The 19,281-nt window shown below is 52.5% G+C and overlaps 1 protein-coding gene across 2 annotated transcripts in view; it reads right to left on the bottom strand.

Annotated features, from left to right (window-relative positions):
- The window catches only part of MED26 (mediator complex subunit 26), a 71,114-nt gene that overhangs the window by 4,019 nt on the left and 47,814 nt on the right, over positions 1–19,281 (bottom strand). For both annotated transcript variants that reach the window (XM_074384446.1, XM_003942255.4), the window contains exon 2: positions 480–554. In XM_074384446.1, coding sequence (XP_074240547.1) covers positions 480–545 — 66 coding nt within the window. In that variant the 5' untranslated portion in view covers positions 546–554. The remainder of the gene's footprint in view (positions 1–479; positions 555–19,281) is intronic.

Here is a 19,281-nt window from a genome sequence, read left to right as displayed (position 1 = left end):
TCCCCTGACACAAAACCTCTGGGGATTTCTGGCTCTTTGTGACAATATTCTCAACCCAGTTCCCAGACCTTAAGGGTCACAGGTGGCTTCTTGGCAGCGCTTCCAGTTCCAGGGGGCTGTGGACCGTCAGGTCACTGCAAGGACACTGCCAGAGAGGCTTTCTGGGTGAGAGGGTGCCGTGGCCAAGGTGACAGCACAGAGGGCCTTCTTCAAGTGGAGGGCTGGGGATGGTGCCACTCACAGGAGCCTCCCCCAAGCACACCTCTCCCGACCCCCACGTGCCCACAAAGTGGGCATGCAGAATGGGATTAACCCTGCAGTGCCCATGGGAGACCATGATCGTGGGACACATGCTGTGAGGGCACACTGCCTCTCTTGGTCCTCTGAAGCAGAGAGACTGATGTTCCCAAGGACCTGGGTTGGAGCCATCCCCTGCCTTCCATTCTGCCCTCTCCCATGCTGGGGTCTGAGATACTCACCTCAAGTGCCTCTTTGGTAATGGGGTATTTCTCCAGGCTGGAGATGACTTCCAGCACCGCCACCATGTTCCGGATCTGTGGAAATAAAAAGCCATTTGTCAGGCCCCTGTCCTCTCCCCTGGGAGGCTGGGACACCCAGCCCCAGGCTGCTTGGGTCTCTCCCCAAGCCCAGAGCAAGAGGAGCTGGGAGCACGGAAGCCTGCACTCCAGGTGGTCCCTACCTGCCCCCTGGACCAACCTGGCACCCAGCGCTCATCCCCACCTGCCGTCCTACCTCCTCTAGTGCATGGTGTGCATACCCACCCACCTACCTGCTGAAACCCAGGACTCTTAGGAAATGAGAGCTGCTCCTGATAGTTAAGATGACCTCTACACTGCCATATGATGGGAGTGGGAGAGGGGACACTGAAGAATTCATCGAATAAAATGCACGAAGCTTAAAAGATCAATATATAGGCCAGGAGTGGAAGCTCATACCTGTAACTCATAACCTCCCAGCAGTTTGGGAGGCTAAGGCAGGCAGATCATGAGGTCAGGAACTCGACGCCAGCCTGGCCAACACAGTAAAACCCTGTTTCTACTAAAAATACAAAAATTAGCTAAGTGTGGTGGCACGTGCCTATAGTCTCAGCTACTCAGGAGGCTGAGACAGGAGAATTGCTTGAACTCGGGAGGTGGAGGTCACAGTGAGCCAAGATCGTGCCATTACACTCCAGCCTGGTGACAGAGCGAGACTCCATCTCAAAAACAAAAACAAAACCCAAACCAAAAAGATCAATACATAATAAACTGGTCAATTTGCATTAACAAGAACTCTTCGTCCAAAGACACCACAAAGAGAGCAGAAAGTCACAAAGTGGGAAAAGACATAGGCCACAGGCCCCAAGGGGCTGTATCTAGAACACGCAGAATGCCTGTGCAGCAATGCAGCTGACCAGGAGCCCGCTGTAGAGCGGCCACCAGACAGGAACAGGGACAGCACAGTGAAATGTCAGAGCTAATACTCCACCTCTCAGCTTTATCAATAGCCAGGAAAACACATGCTGAACCCGCAAATGGATACATGACACGCACCCCATTGGCGAAGAATGGTATTTGACAATACTAGGTACTTCGCGGGGTACAGCCGACTTTGGGGACTGCTGGGCTTTGGCAGAGTGAAGCGCGCACACATCCCAGGACCAGGGAATCCTTCCCTTTTAGGATCTTGCTAAGAGCTGCACCTTGTTCTAAGCACTTGCCACATATTACTAACTCCTTTAATTGTTACAGCAAGAATTCCTACAGCTCAACCACCACCTCCGGCAGCTACAGGTTTGTGGTGGGCTGGCTGGTGGATGGGGGCCCAGGGGCCCTAGGGAAACCACAGTGAGATTACACAACTACCCCCTAGAACATGATGGAGGAGTAAAGTGGGCACATCATGTGCACAAATTAAAACAGCAAAAAAAAAGGCACACAAGGAAATGGCCATCTCTGACCTTGCCACTATAGTGTTTCCTCGCATTCCAAAAATATCCCTTGTGTATACAGGTGTATATATCTACACTTATCACACATTTCAAAACCAAACTGACCGTGGTTCTGAACTTTGCCTTTTCTGTCTTAACATCAGAAATGTCCGGCTCCAAACAGAGCCCCTCATTTGGCTCACCATGCCTTCCAGAGGGGGGAAAAGGCCTGACTTGAATGTTGTGGGACACTTAGGCACTTTCCATTTGCCATTACAAAACAAGGCTGCAACTGACAACAGTGACAGACTTGACTCTGGGCTAGTGCACAAACTGCCGTGGAGGAGCTTGGGTTCTATATCCGTGCAGGGTGGTCACCTCGTACCCAGGGAGGCTGCTCCATTCCATTCCCACCAGGCCACATCACTACCAAGACTACGTGGCATGAGTTTCTGTAACACATGATCCTAAACTTGGCTTCTTACACAGCCACATTTATCATCGCAGGCTCTAGGGCTCAGAAGTCAGGTCTAGGTCTCACTGGGCTGGGATCCTCATTTCCTGCTCCTTCAGATGTTAGCAGAGTCCAGCTCTTTACACTGCAGCAGTGAGGCACCTGTTTTCTTGCTGGTTGTCTTCCAGCGGCCATTCCCAGCTTCTGGAGGGCACTGCATCCCTCAGCTCACAGCCCCTCCCTCTGTGCTCAAAGCCAGCTGCAGGCCGAGTCCTCACCTGGCATCTCTCTGGCTCAGCCGGGATAGGTGCCATCTTTAAGAACTCCCTGACTAGGCAGGGCTGGCCCAGATCTCAGGTCATCTCCCCATCTCCAGGCTCTTCCCTTAGTTTCATCTGTCATGTACGGTACGACATGCCCCGGCTCCAGGACTAGAACATGCACGTCCTTGACGGCTGTTAATTCTGCTGGCCTCATGGATTCTGGCTTTTCTGCCCCACTTCCAGTGTAAGGCAGCCACTGCCCCTCCCTCCCCATGTTGTCTCCTCTGGGTGTAAAGTTGCAGAGTGGCCACAGAGCTCCCACAAAGCTGCCCCTCTGCCAATGGGCCCATTTACTCCTTGGCAACAATGGTCTTGCACCTTGCAATGTTCTCGTTCAGGGCTCCAAATGACCCTGAAAACTCTACTTTCAGTTGCGTCAAGGTGGGGGTGGGGGTGGGCAGTGATCTGAGGAGATGCAGTCCTGTCCTCACTCCTTGTGCAACGGGCAGGGATTCAGTGAAGGAGAGGACTGCAGTGAGGAGGCCAGTCCCAGACAGACAGCAAGGCCAGCCACTCCTGGGCCAAGGACTCCAGCACCGACTCAGTCCCTGGGCTTGCCACATGGCTTCACCTCCACCCTGGTGACCTCACCCTGGTATATTTGGAGCTCTGGTTCTCCACACACTCCTGAACCAGCAGTCCTGCAGAACAGAACACTGCCCAGGCCCAGCTAGCCTGGTGGCACAAAGTGTCCTTGTCCTTGGGCAGACACCATCCTGCTGCCAGACAGGAGGGAGGAGGCAGAACACCTGGGCAACCCCAGGGTCTGGCACTGGGCTGGTGCCCCAGAAATCACTACTGAACCAACAGCCAGCCCCAAGAGCCTCCTGGAAGCTGCATGGGAGCTGAGGACACCAGGTGAAGGTCTCAGGGCCCTGCGACTTGGAGCTGCCTTATGAGCCATACTTAAGCGTGTGCACAGAGGCCTTCAGCCTCCAGGAGGCCCTTGGGCTTTCAGCCCCAAGGGAAATGCTACCTCCTTGGCAGTCTTCTTTCTGCCCACAGCATGTGAGCTGCTCGCCTGAGGAGTAGAGGAGCCCATTTGCTGTACCTATAAGTTGCAAGAAACCCACAGTCCTACACCATCAACAGGTGAACTCTGCCAACACCTAAAGGGGCAGGAAATGGATCCCCCAGAGAGGAGCACAGCCCGCTGCTGCCTGGATCCCAGCCCGATGAGCCTGGACCTGACTTCTGAGCCCTAGAGCCTGAGATGATAAATGTGTGTTGTGTAAGACAGAGTGTGAGTGCCCAATGTGGCCACTCCCTGGAGCCAACAGAAGGTGGTCAGTGATGTCAGCAGAGCAAGGATGGGGGCGAGGTGAAGCTGCCCTGCCCTGCAACCTCTCGGGCCTTGATGTCAAGCAGTCTGAGCACAGGGTGGAGAGTGCCACCTGGGCATTCCAGACACAGTCGGGCCTCCCAAGCCCAGGAGGCAGATGCTGAGCAATGCAGCGAGGATTCCCTGCAAAGGGTCTGGCCCCCGACTCCTTGCTCCGAGCCCAGGCACACTGAGAAGGCTCCACAAAGCCTCTTCACAGATGGCCACAGTCTGTCCAAAGAACACTTAGCACTCAACTGGAGCAAAATGTGAGCTCACTCCTGGCCTTGGGGACCCTGCCTTAATAACCAACTCTCTTCCACCCAGGGGTAGCAGGCCTCCCGCCCTTGCTGGGGGTGCCCTGTGGGTGGCAGACACACTAGCACTCAGATGTGGCTGAGGAGAGCCTCCTGCTCAGGCTCCAGGCCTGCTAAGTGCAGCATGAACCCTTGGGGCAGGCCACAGGGGTGGGCAGCACCCAAGGTGGCCTCCCAGGGAGGTCAAAAAAGGAGGAGGCAGAGCAAGCTGTGTCCATCTGGGCTGGAGGCTGACCTTCAGGCTGGAAAGCAGAAAAGTGCTGGAGAAGGATGGGCAGGGAGCTGGCCAGACGGCACCAAAGGCCTGCAGCAGCAGGGAGGGGCCAGGGTGATGACACTGGAAAGAAAAGCAGACCCAAAAGACCCAAGGTAGCTCCTTCACAACCTGTCTTCTATCTAGCCACTGCCCCCACAGGCTACCTGCCTTTGCCCTGTTTGTGGGATGCCCTTGGCACCTGTCTGTCTGTCTGGGGAAGTACACTAGATCCTAATTCCATAGACACAGTTTGACTCCACATGGGGAGCCACTCCAGGCGATGCCCTTAAAGGATGGCTTTAGGGCAGCTCTTCGGGCTCGCCAGGGCCACATCTCTGGCCCACAGGCCAATTGCAGTGTCTTGCTGTCAGGAATAACCTGGCACATTGGAGGCCCCCTCCTCCTTTGGATTCTCCCTTGGGATTCATTCCCAGTCCAAAAAAAAACCTCTCAAAACACCTGCCAAGTGGCTTTCCCAAAGGGGCAGGAATCCCACCAGGAACTGCAGCGTGTCACTTCTCCACTACAGACTCCTCAATAGATGCAGATGAGTCTGTACTTCCTTAACCATCATGAAGACAGGTGCTGCCTCCCCTTTCTACCAACACTGACTGCCCTGCCCACTTAATCTTCCTCAGTTTGGCCTCCTCATTGCTGCACGAAGTGCCTGTGAAGGGCGAAGGTGTCAGGTGGGGAGCGGGGAGTGCACCTCCATGCAGCTACTAGAAAGGCAGGGATAAATGCAGCAGAGAGCACTTGGGAAGCAGGTGGGACCTCCCTGAGGTGTCTGTTCTAAACGCAGGCAGTCCAGGAAGTTAGCAGGTGGGACTAGGTGTGGCACAGGCATACATGCAGGTCCAGCCTAGCCGCCCAGGACAGGAATGTTGATGGAACTGACTTCACTGTCACACCGAACATGTTCAGATCTTAGAATGGAGATCCATGAGGCATGATCAGGTACACATGGGCCAAAAGGAATGTGAATGTCAATCTTGGCTTTCTGAAATCTCAGAGAAACCAAGTGGGGAGGCCTGGTCTCAGGCCATGGGCATCACAGCTAGCACAGATACCGAGAAAGAATGGTTTGCATCCAGGCAGAGGGTGAACCAGGGGCCATCAGCACAGCCTTCAGCACACAGGCACCCACACCTGGGGGATGCCCAGGAACACATGCATGGGGGCATGGAGGGGACAACTTCTCGCCCAAGACCACAGGAGGTCTGCATGTCCCAGGGCTCTTCTGTGGCCATCCTTCCACATGAGAACTAAGAAAGGCTTCCAGAAAGGCTGGCATCTTTTTCTCCGAGTGCCCCATAGCCTGTGCTAAGCCACAATTCCAGCCAGCCTAACTGGTGACATGTGCTGTTCTGCTCACAGGAAATGTGAAGGAGGCGGGGCTGGACATGCACAGAAACAGCCCGAGGGAGGGGATGAAACCCCTCAAGCAGGCTGGGTCAGGCGCCTGGAGCTGCGTGAGCATGCGACACCTCATTCTCCCACAGCCCAGGAGCAGTGAGGAAACCTGTGTGCGACTTCACAGCACGCCATGCTCCGTGATTAAAGATCCACCACAAATTCTCCATGTTCCTGAAAAATAATACAGTCTGGAATTTGCTACAGAATCATCCCCTAGGGTGAGTGACAGGAGGGGAAAGGTGAAACAAAGTCACATGGCTGTAAGCAGCTATCTACTGAAGCAGGATGGTTACCTTTCTCTACTTTTATGCTTGAAATCTGTCACAAATAAAGATGAGAAAATGCATCTATTTCCTAGCATTTGTTTAGGAGAGTTCACTAATCTAGAAGGACTGGCAGCCATCTAAAGGGGAAGTGAGTAAGTACCTGTTTCCAGCTCCTTATAGTGGCTTCATGGTCTACCATCTGGCCCCCGAGTAAGGCGGCAAGGGCGATGGGCTGGGTAGGATGCCACCTCCCTCCATGTGAGCCTATCTCAAGCTTCCTGAGTCAAACTGCACAACACCAACTATCTGGACAGACCCCAGTGGCCCCTCACCAAACTCCCCCTACCCTGGTACTGGGCTGCTGCTTAACAGACCATGTGCAGAAACAGCAGGCAGCCCTGGGGCTGGAGAGGGGAGCTCTGAGTGCCCATGCCAGCTGTCCACATCGGTCCAACTCTCAGGTGGCCTCACACTTCTCTTCAAAAGGCCGAACCAGGGGCACGCGCTAGGTCGACAGTTCCTTTCTGCAGGGAGAGGCCTGACCTGCACCAGGAGGGAGCCCAGGACAACCATCACCACAGAAAGGACAGGCCCTCAAGTGGCCCAGACCAGGAGGGAGGAGTTGGCAAGGAGGGGTGGGGGCTAGGTCACTCTGTCCTGGAAGGGGAGAAACATAACAATGAGCCAACAGTAACCCAGGGAATGGACAGCCATCACTATCACTCTGCACCCTGCCCAGCCCCAGTCAGCACCGCCTCCTGCCCAATCTGCAATCTACACTGTATAGTCTGTATAGCTCTGGGAACAGCTGAGCCATAGGACATGGCTGCTCAGAACTAACTTTCCAGGTTTCCCCCAAAGGCCAGCCGGCAGCACTCCTCTGTAGCCCCTGTGAAACCGTCACACCTCTGATCTCTAGACTGTCTTCCAAAAACCTACCTACAACAGGGCATGTGGAATCACCTTTCCAAGCAAACCCATCAGCAAATATTTTAATTGGGCCTTGGCATGTGTCCGAGTTTTTCTTCTGTGAAGATCACCGGGTCTGAGTGCAAAGCTGGGGCCTGCTCAGTGGACTGGACTCGCTACCAACCAGCCTCTTCCTCGCTTTATTACAGGGGTGCGTAGGTAAAACCCGGCCCTGAGTAATTACTGCAGGGGATTTCCAGCCCCGGTCTGAAACAAGGAACTGAGACTTGAGTTTGGAGTCCAAGCGGCCCCCTTGGCTTGCCTCCCCATTTTCTCCATATCTGAAATGTTCCCACCCTGCCTGAGATCCCCAGCCTCTTGGGATGGCAGCTATGGTGGCAAAGGGGAAACCGTGTGCTGCCCAAGGTCTGACAAACCAACAGAATCAAGGGTGCTGAGCCTGGGCAGGCCCAACCAGGCACAACTCGCACAGGGCCACCACTGGTGGGTTACCCTGGGGCCAAGTTCTGTATTTCATCCTCACGAGCCCGCTCTACAGATGAGGCAACTGATGGCCAGGAAGGTAATGGAGGTCCTGGGTAGACTAGAAGGGGTGAAACCTAGCCTTCCACTAGCCTGGCATGGCTGCCCAACACATAGGGCCCATCTGGTGCTTTGACTAAGTGGAGTGAAGGGTACCAGGTGCCACCAGGCTGCAGTGATGTCAGCACTCTGCAAAGACTCTCCTGACTGCCCCTGAACTGAAATGTACAGGTTACAAAGAGTTCCTTGAACCCCCACAGGGCCACCTCCATGGTCTCCTTGCTATCTCTGCCTTGTCCCCAGGATGCCTGAGAGACAGGGCCAGGGCGACCCAGGCATGCATGGGCCACCACAGCAGGGCTTCAGACGGCACTGGAGCCCGCTCCCCACCGGGCTGGCCCCAGGAACAGTGCACATGGAGCACAGACAGCAGTAGCTCTGCACTCCCCCTGCCTCGGTGTCTGGCCGGCCCTCCCGATCACCTTGGACAGTGGGCAGCACTGCCCTGGCAGCCTATGGGCCTACAACTGTGCCCCACAGCCCACATAACCTTCTCCTTGGGCTCAAAACAGCCCCTGCCGAGGCCTCAGTGGCAAAGCACCTGTAAAAACTGGTTCACTTTAAAAACCAACAATGGGGAAGTTGTCATTTTTTTTAAAAATTTTGTTTTGTTTTAAAATGCAGAATGGTCTAGACAGTAATTTACAAAAACCACTTAAGCTCAAAGACTGTGGAAGTGTTCATCAGCAAGCAAGCTGTCCTTCCAAACCCAAACACGCCACAGATGGCACCCAGAAGCAGACAGTCTGCCTTCAATGTGCTAAGCATTCTAATGCCGTCCACGGCTGAGTCACCTCGCCCACCCCCCAACCCCCAACGCACAGTCGTGTCTGCTGAGGACACATGGGTGAATCAGACAGGGCTTTGCCAGGAGAGTGCGTATCTGTGATTTGGTTCCCACCACACCGGGTCTTCCTGCTTCTGCATGTGTTCCCAGGCAGCTGGGACTCAAACTACCTCTGGTGCCAGTCAGTGCAAGAGGCGGCACCTGTCTCCCCCCGAGATCCCAGCTCTGCCCTCCTCAACTCTGGAAAGCACATCCCTGAAGAGTACGCTGCTGTGCTCCCCCTCGGGCGGGCGCCACCCTGCACTCTCCATTCAGCCTTATAGGGCTGGTGCAGGTCCACCAGGTTCCACCCATGACAACACCTTCCTTTAAGGGAACCTCATGGGAGCCTCACACCCCAGGGACAAAGTCTCAAATTCACAGCTCTCAGAGGAAAAATGACACTGGGAGGACCAATGATGGGGGGAGGGGTGGTGGTGGTGGTGCATGTTCCAGCCACAGCCACCAAGCTCACCACTTGAAAAGCACTTCCTGCTGGGGCCCTCCTGCTACCCACAAGAGCAGCCAGCCACCTGAGTGGTCTGTCACGTCCACGTGGCCTTCCCTGTCCTGCAGCCACAGCTCCTGCAAAGCTTAGGCAAGTATGCAATCACACGCTGCAACTCGGCCCAGGGGACAGAAAATGCCACCTGGGAGCAGGCAGCATGCGGAGCCCTGACTGAATCCCATAGCAGCTCAGAAAGAGGAAGCCCAGCTCAGAAAGAGCTTGGGGCAGCAGTGGGAGCTCTATCAGTAGGCATGGCTGACCTCTACAGTGAGAGAAATCTGCAGACCCAGCTGGGAGGCAGGCAGTGCTGGGTCCACATCCACTGCCCCTAAAGCGTCCTTCCCTCCCACTTTCTGTTTCAGCGGCTCTTCCCAACCAAACTACCAACTTAGACTCTCCTGACCTCTGCTTCAGGTCTGTGGAACTTACAGTTCTTACTGCCATTCAGCCCTCTGTGAAGGCACAAGAGCTCTCAAACCTGATCTGTAAATTGATTCATTGCCACGGAGATACAACTGGAGTGCTGAGAAGCCAAGCCGAGTCCTGGGTGAGGGCTTCTCCCTCCCAGCCTCTCTCTTCTAGGAGCAGCCAGTAAGAATGCCAGCTGCAGAAGACTGGAAATGACCCAACATCCGTGGGGGAAACACACACACAGTACTCGGCCCATCCATGTTCCGCCAAAGACAGAGCCCAAACAAGAACAAGCTGGCTTTTCAGGAATCAACAGAGAACAACCTTCGGGAGACTGCCAAGCACAGAGAAGCACACGAAAGCGCACCCTGTGCCGCCGCCTGGAAGAACCTAGCTGAGGCTGGGCGGACGGTGGAGCCGTGCACAGCTGTAGCAGGGGACCGCACCTAGCCTCCAGAGCTGACGCAAGCAAGACCTATCTCTGGCCTGAGCCCAGTTCCTCCTCTGAGAGCCTGAGAAAACCACGAGATGGTGTCTGCAGATCATGAATGGTGTGCTGGAGACCACGCCCCCAAGGGCCAGGCCACCAGGACCCACACACTGCACTTTCTGCTTGCTGGGCTGCTCTGTAGTCTATAGGATCCGTTCAGGCAGGGCAGTGCCCAGCATGACACCTGGATGCAGCCTCAGAGGCCCCATTGAGAGAGGAAGCCAAAGCACAGCAGCCTCCTCACCTGCTGGCCCAAGTGGGTTGCTATAGATTCCTGAGAACTAACAATATCCTAGAATTCCGTGAGACAAGTCACCAAATGCTCTCTAAGCACCGACTGCATGCAGGTGCTCCATCAAACTCTGGGCCCACTGGATGCTGGGAGAGGGTGTTAGGATCCCTGTGTACCGGCCCTGAGGAGTAGACAGAGACAGCCAAGGTCGAGAACAGAAGCAACAGATAAAATACCACCACGGAGGCTCTCACCCAGGCTGCCAGGAAACCCAGGGAGGACTATACTTGGCTCAGGTCCAGGGCTACCTCTTCCCCATAGCTCCTGGTCTCTGTGTGGAACTGGAGGGACAGGAGTGGGAACAGGGGCCTTCTCAGTGGGTACTCCTGCAATAGGGCCCACCGTGGAGAGAACCAAGGACACTGTCACCCATGAAAGAGACTGGTGACTGTGGATCCCATCTTAACCACCATTTAAGGATGGACACTCATGCTATGACGCAGCAGTTCCACTCAGGGCAGCACCAACAGAAATACACTCAGAGCAGTTGTATTCAGAACAGCCCAACAGCCCACAGAGCCACCAACAGAACGCCACATAAATAAATCATGGTCTGTCCATTCAACATTGAACAAACTGCTGCTACGTATGACCTTAAAGACATCTCAAAACAATGCCGAGTGAAAAAGCCAGACACAAGAAAACTTTTTTTTTTTTTTTTTTTTGGTCCTGGATTAAAAGGTCAAAAGCAGGCAAGACTTCTGAATGGTGAGAGTGGTCAGGGTAGTGTAAGGCAAGAGTGACTAGGAGAGGATGCTGAGAATGGCTTAAGAGAAAGGCTCTGTTCCTTGGCCTAAGTGGACTGGGCTTCTCAGGTATATTCATAAATATTCATTGAACTGTAGAACTTAGGACTTGTACACTTCTCTAGACGTATACTGTATTTTTAAAGGTTAAAAATAACCTGTGTGTGAATTCCATGATCTTAGAGGCCAGCACATCCTACAGAAGACAAAGCTGCCAGGGTTGTGGAGGAGGGGGAGGTGTTGGCAAAGCAGCCCCTCAACTCCCCTCGGCCCACACCCTCTGAGAGTCCCACAGAATCAGGTCTGAAAACAGCTTCAACACCAGCCCTGGCCATCTCTATGACACACAGTGATGCAATGTGCACTGCACTTCACAGCTCACTGAGAAACGTGTCTGCACTCTCCTGCTCTGGATGGGGCTGGGGAGGACAAGGGCACTCTGAAGCTTCCCCAGCAGGAGTAGCCCCAGGAAGAAGCAAGCACTAATGCTACTGGAAGGAGGCAGGCAGGCAGCCAGCACCCACAGCCTGGGCATGGTGCCAGCACCCTGCGGGGCACTGGGGTCTTGCCATACCATGGTCTCCCCTGAGACCACAGACACTCTCCCCCTCCCCCCGCAAACCCCAACAGGTAGTAAGCCACTTTCCCAACCAAGAAGCCAGGGTGCCAGTTAGCTGGCCACAGGTTCATTACTAACCTAACCTGTTACCCCAGGCAGCCAGCACTGCCTCTCTGCTCTACTGTGACACAGGAAACTTTAGGATGAGGCAAATCTGCACATCTACACAGTGGAAGAGGACGGTGAAGACATTCCTCTTCTACTCCTGAGAAGTTTCATTAGGAATAGATGTCTGATTTTGTCAAATGCTTTTCCTACATCTACTGGGATGATTATAAGGCTTTTTATTTCTGACCTTGTAATATGGTCAATTATACAGATTTTCAAATGTGATCTGCCCTCTTTAATTTCTAGACTCCCTTTCTTTGCTACCTTTATTTTGGTGATGGTATCACAGGTGTAAGAGCCAGACACAAGAAAATTTACCAAATTGTATACTTCCGATGTGCAGTTTATTGTATGTCAATTATACCTCAATAAAGCTATGAATGCCAGGCGTGGTGGCTCACGCCTGTAATCCCAGCACTTTGGGAGGCGGAGGCAGGTGGATCACCTGAGGCTAGAAGTTTTAAGACCAGCCTGGTCAACATGATGAAACCTCGTCTCTACTAAAAATACAAAAAAATTAGCTGGGCAGGAACCTATAATCTCAGCTACTTGGGAAGCTGAGGCACGAGAATCACTTGAACCTGGGAGATGGTGGTTGCAATGAGCAGAGATTGTGCCACTGCACTCCAGCCTGAGGCATAGAGTGAGACTTTCTAAAAATAATAAATAAATAAATAAAACTATTAAAAAAACACATTAAGAGGCAGACAGATGCAACAAGGTCCTAAAAAGATATGTGGGATAGTAGACAGATAGAAGGCCTGCTTCTTTGTTAGAGAGAGGGGAACCAGACACCACCTGGGTTTGTCCTCCCTGGGGATGGAGGGTGGGCCCTTTGGGGAGGCTCCTTCTCTCCTCAGTAGAAGGTGAATGATTGTCACGCCTCGGATCTCAGAGGGACTGTATGGACTGAAACAGAGACTTGAGAATGCATACAATGCACTCCTCATCTCAGACCAGACTCCTGCAGTCATCAGGAGGCGCCTGCTTTTTCCTTCTGGGACACTGCATGCCCCTACAAACACCTGTGCACTGCATTGATTAAGCATCCTAATTGTAGCTTTGGAAAAAAGCTGTAGCTGAAGCTGGGTCACAGTGTCCTATGAGCTGTGAAATAAGATGCCAAACCACCACCAAGGCATTTCCCAAGGCTGAACTTACACACGCACTCCTTGTAAGCCTACCTGTGGGATTCGGTCATACTTCACTGGAGACCTAGATGAGGGAACTAACTACAGTCGGAGAAAACGCCAGCGGCTGCATACATCTGCAAAGTCTTAGGCAAATGACAGTCTGCTCTCCCAAAACACGGTGCACACAATGCTGCTGTATCCATCCTCCTGATATGAAAGCAGCTATGGTGCGTCTCGCAGATTCTTTTCCCTCCTAACTCCCCATGGTTTTCTCTTATGGGAATTAAACTCCTAGAGTGAGAAATCTATCTGAAATCCTAACTTTCTCCCCTAGAGGGTTGATCTAGACCCTTCCTCTTCAAGTGTGGCCTGGGGGTCAACAGCACCAGCATCATCAGGGAGCTGCTTTGAAACGCACAATCCCCATGCACAATCCCCAGACCTCCTGTATCAGAAACTGCATTCCATTCCTACAAGCCCTCAAGGGATGATGGGCAGAGGCACTTCCCAAGGCTGTGGGCTCTGCTTGGCACCATGTGCCCAGCTGCAGCCCTGCCCCCTACTTCTGTGGCCAGTCAATCAGAGGCTCCCTGATAACACTCCTGGCACCACCTGCACCCTGCTTTCCAGAGCCCCTCTCACGTGTGACCTCATCCAATCCCTCTGATGACTGTAAACACCGAGGGAGTGTGATGTGCCCTTCCATCTGCAGGAAGGCACCGTAGAGTCCACACCGTGACTCCAAAGAGCCCACCAGGCACAGCTGTGGGGCCCTGTATGACACATGCCAATCTCAGAGAAAGCCCCTCCCAACGGTGTGTGACAGGGTCCAGACAAACCACAACAGGATAAAAGGACAGGAAATATCCAGGCTGGTGGAGGACGTACCTCCACCAACCAGCAATACCCATTGTCAGGAACAATGGCACCTGGCAGAGGCCGGGGAGGTCCCAGAGAATGTTAGCAAATCAGGCCAGACTTGTCTCTTTCAAATAGAAGTTCAACAGCAGCAGGCCTCACATGCTCAGCTAGGCATGACATGTGGAGCCTGTCACCAGCTCCATAACCAGTGCCCCCGCCTTCATCCACTTGGCTCTCTGAGCTCCTGGCCAAAAAGGCGCCTCCTTTTTCTAAACTCCAAAGCTGGTGTTTCTAAGATAATTCCACTTCAGCTCCAACAAGGACTTGAGTAGCTTCTGAGGGCTAGACCAATGACCAGTTATTGCATTGGGGACATTTTCTAAAGGCAGACGATGGCTGTCTTGGTTCCAATCAACTGCCTTACAAACCACTGCCCTGGAATGCAACTGTTCCAAAGGCAGCATCATTCAACTCTCTGTATTAAAAACGTAAGTCTATGAAAATAACAAATTGCAAAACCCCCAACTCACAGCCGAACCTCCCACAGGACTGGCTGAATTCTACTGTGCTTGGCTGGCGCTGACTCTGTAGGTGGGCCATGAGGGCAACTGAAGCCCACCAATCCAACCACCACCCCCTACAGACCCCAGGAGGGCCACCAGCGCATGGCCTGCAATAAGAAAAGAACAAGTCTCCCTACGGCCCTCAGTGACATCTCACAGACCGGACAACCTGACGCCAAGGTGCCTATCTGAAGTCACTGCATATTTCATTGGCACCCTCTGCCCCAGGCTGTGCAGCGGGCAGGGCCAAATCATCTTCTCACCATTCACCAGGCATGGAAAGCAAGCCCTCAGCACTGGACCCCAGTCTCAGAGCCCTGAGATTGGGGACCCCAGCACTCCTCAAACCCAACTTGTGATATGTGCACACCTCTTTCCAGCTCTGTGACTGTCTAGACAGTCTGACCACACTGGGCCTAACTGTGCTGACGGAGCACACCGAGGGAAGTGAGAAGGGACCTGGTGACTTGATGGTGCCCGCGCTCCTGACCCTAGTATCAGAGGTCTCGCCCTGCTCCGTGCTCTTCCTCTCCTCTGAGAGCATCTACTGAGCCACTGCTGTTGTCACATGTGCACCCTCTTGAACCCCAGCAGCCTCAGGACGTGAGATGAACATTGTCATTGCACAAATGGACACCTAGAGACTGAGGAAGGGACGACATCCTGTGGTGGCTTCAAGCTGAAAGTGCCCAGCAGACCCAAGAACAAAGACCAGTGCTCAGGTCTGACCCAAGAGGCCTCACCTCTCAGAGCAGTTCTCTGCAGAGAACAAAGTGCGGAGCCAACTCACACCCTTCACTCCCTCAAAAGCAATGCTTTCCTGGGTGACTTTCCCGACTTAGTCCAGTGCCATTAACAATTATGTAACTGTGTCACAGATACTGTATTCTTTTTTCATTTAACACTTTCTTGTTGCTACATAATCTTCAAGTTCATGTCTAATAGTTAAATGTTCTATTAATGTATCATAATTCCCTTGACTTTCTCCAATTGCTGGAAAAATTCATTTCTTTCTAGGTTCTCCTACTGCAACCAGTATTGGAACGAGTATCTTCGAATACGCTTCCTTCTCTCATTTTTTCCTTAGGAATCAATTCCCAGGTGTTAAGCTTTACTCCAAAAGAGAGTTCAAATACTTTTATGGCAACTGGTACTGCCTCATCTGTTTTCTTTTTGTTCTGTTGCTCAGATTGGAGTGCAGTGGCACCATTGCGCCGGTTCACGGCAGCTTCGACCTCCTGGGCTCAAGGGATCCTCCTGCCTCAGCCTCCCCAAATGCTAAGGTTACAGTCAAGCCACTGTGCCCAGCCATTCCTCAACTGTTTTTAGCTCTTGGCTGCCACAGTGCAATGACTCCATTACAAAAGAGAGGGAGAGAGCAGAGTTACATCTGCTGTGCCCTGCCAAGGGTCCCGGAAAGCAACCCATGCGGCATCTGAGCTGTTACCCTGCCCTCCTTATGTCTGTCTTGACTCTGCACAGGTATGGGCAGTCTGCCTCCAAATGTGAAGGCCAGCAGGTGAGAGAGAGGATCTGGCGTAGACATTCAGAAACAATTTCCTAGGACCGGCATTGCAGCCACACTGCCCACAACTGCTGACCACAGCACAGCCTCAGCCATGAAGCACATGCATGGGCCACCTTCTTGCATGGAGAGACGCACAGAGAACTCGGCCGCACCCGCCATGCCCAGTTCTAACTCAGACAGGCACGTGTCAATGCCATTGTTGCCCTACCTGAAGCAGGTTATATTCCTTCAGGAATATACTGGCACAGGGTGGGGGATGTTCCTGGGATGTTGGGCAGGATGCGGGCTTGAAGTGGAAGAGGCAAGAGCAGATCTAGCTCCTCTCTCACACTGCTCCCTTCCTCACTCCGCAAAGGAACAGGAGCGACAGGAACTGGGGTAAGGTCTTCTGAGATTCCTCCAGGAGTATTGGGCAAAGTGAGGTTCTGGTCTAGGTTCTACAGCCTAGCCCTTTCCCATGTGATGCCTTCCTAGCCTGTGGCCCTTGCACAGCACTGTGCCACAGTGCCAAAGTTGCAAACAAATGGCCATGAATGAGGTGGGTCAACTTGCAGCAGTTCATATTCCAACCTCACAAGACCACTACTGCATCACCGAGTCCTATATCTCACAGATCACGCCCACATGGTCGGAGGGTGACAAATGCCAGAGGTTAACAATACCCTCCAGGCTCATGAGAACACTGAGCCTGAGCCCCTGAGCATGTTCACCAGATGTGGCCAAGACATGGCCAGGTGGCAGAGCCTAGATCCTTCTCTAGGAGCTCGAGGTTCTTCTAGGACATGTGTACAATACAAAAGCTGTAGCCTGAGATGACAACCTCAGTTGTCAGTCCCATGTCCCTGTGCCCAGCACTGCCAGATGACAACAATCTCAATTTGGGACAGCCTCAAAAGCAAATTAAATTTCCCCTGCTTCACAGGCAGTGCAGGACCCACTAAGGGCTCTCCTGCTGCTGTTATACCAAATCCCAGTACGACACATTCTCCAACATTCCCACTTTTCTAGTTTATTTCAGTAGCACCTCTTGAGGCTAGAAGTCAACTTACCACGTTGTTTCATACTGCCCTTCCTAAATAGGTAATATTTAAGGTCAGACATCAGACACAATACACTGAGACACTCCTGCCTGGGTGAGCATCAGGTTGAGCTTGTTTGCAAGGTTTACCATGGGAAAATATTACAAAAGGCACACAACACTGTCCCGAGTCCACTCTCTCTCTCCTGGTTCCCAGCAGAAAGCCTTCCTCAACCCTTTGTTCCCATCACATCAGAGCCAGCCACTTTCTAAGGCTGGTTTTTCGTTTGTTTTTGAGACAGGGTCTTACTCTATCACCCAGGATAGAGTGCAGTGGCGTGTGATCTCAGCTCACTGCAACCTCTGCGTCCTGGGCTCAAGCCATATTCCCCTCAGCCTCAAAGTAGCTAGGATTATAGGTGTGTACCACCTCACCCAGCTAAATTTTGTGTATTTTTAGTAGAGACAGGGTTTCACCATGTTGGCCAGGCTGGCCTTGAACTCCTGACCTCAGATGATCCACCCAACTTACTCTCCCAAGGTGCTAGGATCACAGGCGCAAGCCATTGTGCCCAGCCTCTAAGGCTGTTTTCAAATTACCTCTCTGGCCCAGCGCAGTGGCTCACACCTATAATCCCAGACTTTGGGAGGCCAAAGCGGGTGGATCACCTGAGGTCAGCAATTCAAGAGCAGCCTAGCCAACATAGCAAAACCCTGTCTCTACTAAAAACACAAAAATTAGCTGGGTGAGGTGGTGCACACCTGTAAACTCAGCTACTTTGGAGGCTGAAGCAGGAGAAGCATGGCCTGAACCCAGGGGGTGGAGGTTGCAGTGAGCTGAGATCATGCCACTGCACTCTAGCTTGGGCGACAGAGTAAGACTCCGTCTCCAAAAAAAAAAAAAAAAAAAATTGCCTCCCTGGAGCTTCCAGATCCCAGGCTCACCCCAGCCCCAGCAGTTCCAAACACAGACTGCCCCTTGACTCAGGTCCCATGTGGGTTCTGGTGACATGATGGTGACACCCCAGCCTGCCTCCGAAATGCACTCCATTGTTCCCCTTAACCCAGTAGCACTTGCTGGTGGCATGAACTGCCTCACTTGGCATCCAGTACTGTTCTCTCCCAGCAACACAGCAAAAAAACAAAAAACTCACTGCTTTTGCTACAGTTGAGAAGTAACGTCAACAATTGCTGTTCCCCTACACACCCTCTGACAAGTTCCACAGCCAGCAGACGGTCCCAGTCTTGCCACCCCACAAGTCCACAGACCCCAAGCCACTGAAGAACTCACTTGTGGCACTGGTGCATCAGGCTTGCTATGCTGTACCCATCATATGTAATAAGCTTTAGGACAAACTGTAAGGGAGAAAATGTGCTATGATGACATCAAATACAACGATGAATATAAAAATTCATCGTTGTATTTGATGTCATCATAGCACATTTTCTTCCAGCAGCTGAAAACTGGAAGAATGTTGCTGAAAGATCTAATGGCTACCATAAATAAAACAAAAATAATAAAAAACACAGTACGTGTACTGGGGAAACAACTGATAGTCCCACCAGTCAAACTTCTTGAACCTCCCTGCCCCTGTCCGCTGTGGCACACCCGTACTCCACCTGACAGCTCCTGGAGGGCCTTATGCATCCTGGCGCTGGTGCGGGAGGAAGCCTGGGGGAGAGACTGCTGTCAGGCAGGGCTCCAAATGCCATCACATTGTTTTGATTGCCCTTTCCATTTTTTTTCTACTTCACTCTCATCTTTTTTTTTTTTTTTTTGAAACGGAGTTTCGCTCTTGTTACCCAGGCTGGAGTGCAATGGCGCGATCTCGGGTCACCGCAACCTCCGCCTCCTGGGTTCAGGCAATTCTCCTGACTCAGCCTCCTGAGTAGCTGGGATTATAGGCACACGCCACCATGCCCAGCTAATTTTTTGTATTTTTAGTAGAGACGGGGTTTCACCATGTTGACCAGGTTGGTCTCGATCTCTCGACCTCGTGATCCACCCGCCTTGGCCTCCCAAAGTGCTGGGATTACAGGCTTGAGCCACCGCGCCCGGCCTTCACTCTCATCTTAAGCAATAATACCTGGACTTGGGTGATATTTGGTGGATTATACTTTTTCCTAGTACCCATTAAAATAAATGCATAGCTATCAAAATAAAACATGCTCACCTACAAACTCATAAAGTCCTTATCCACGGTGGGAAACATGGATCATCTAGCCCACATGCTTTGCTTTATTCATCAGCAGCCCCTTCAAATCACAGATGAGCTGCAGACTCTGCCATCCTAAACAAATGCCATGCCGCTCACAGACAGAGTAAACATGATGTGTGGTGTCTTGGGACCTGCAAGTAGCACATGTGCAGGACCCACGAGGA

This window comes from Saimiri boliviensis, chromosome 14 (genome assembly GCF_048565385.1).
Source record: "Saimiri boliviensis isolate mSaiBol1 chromosome 14, mSaiBol1.pri, whole genome shotgun sequence".
Classification (NCBI taxonomy): Eukaryota; Metazoa; Chordata; class Mammalia; order Primates; family Cebidae; genus Saimiri; species Saimiri boliviensis.
Note: the sequence above shows the minus strand (reverse complement) of the source record. Positions and strands in the feature narration are given on the sequence as shown.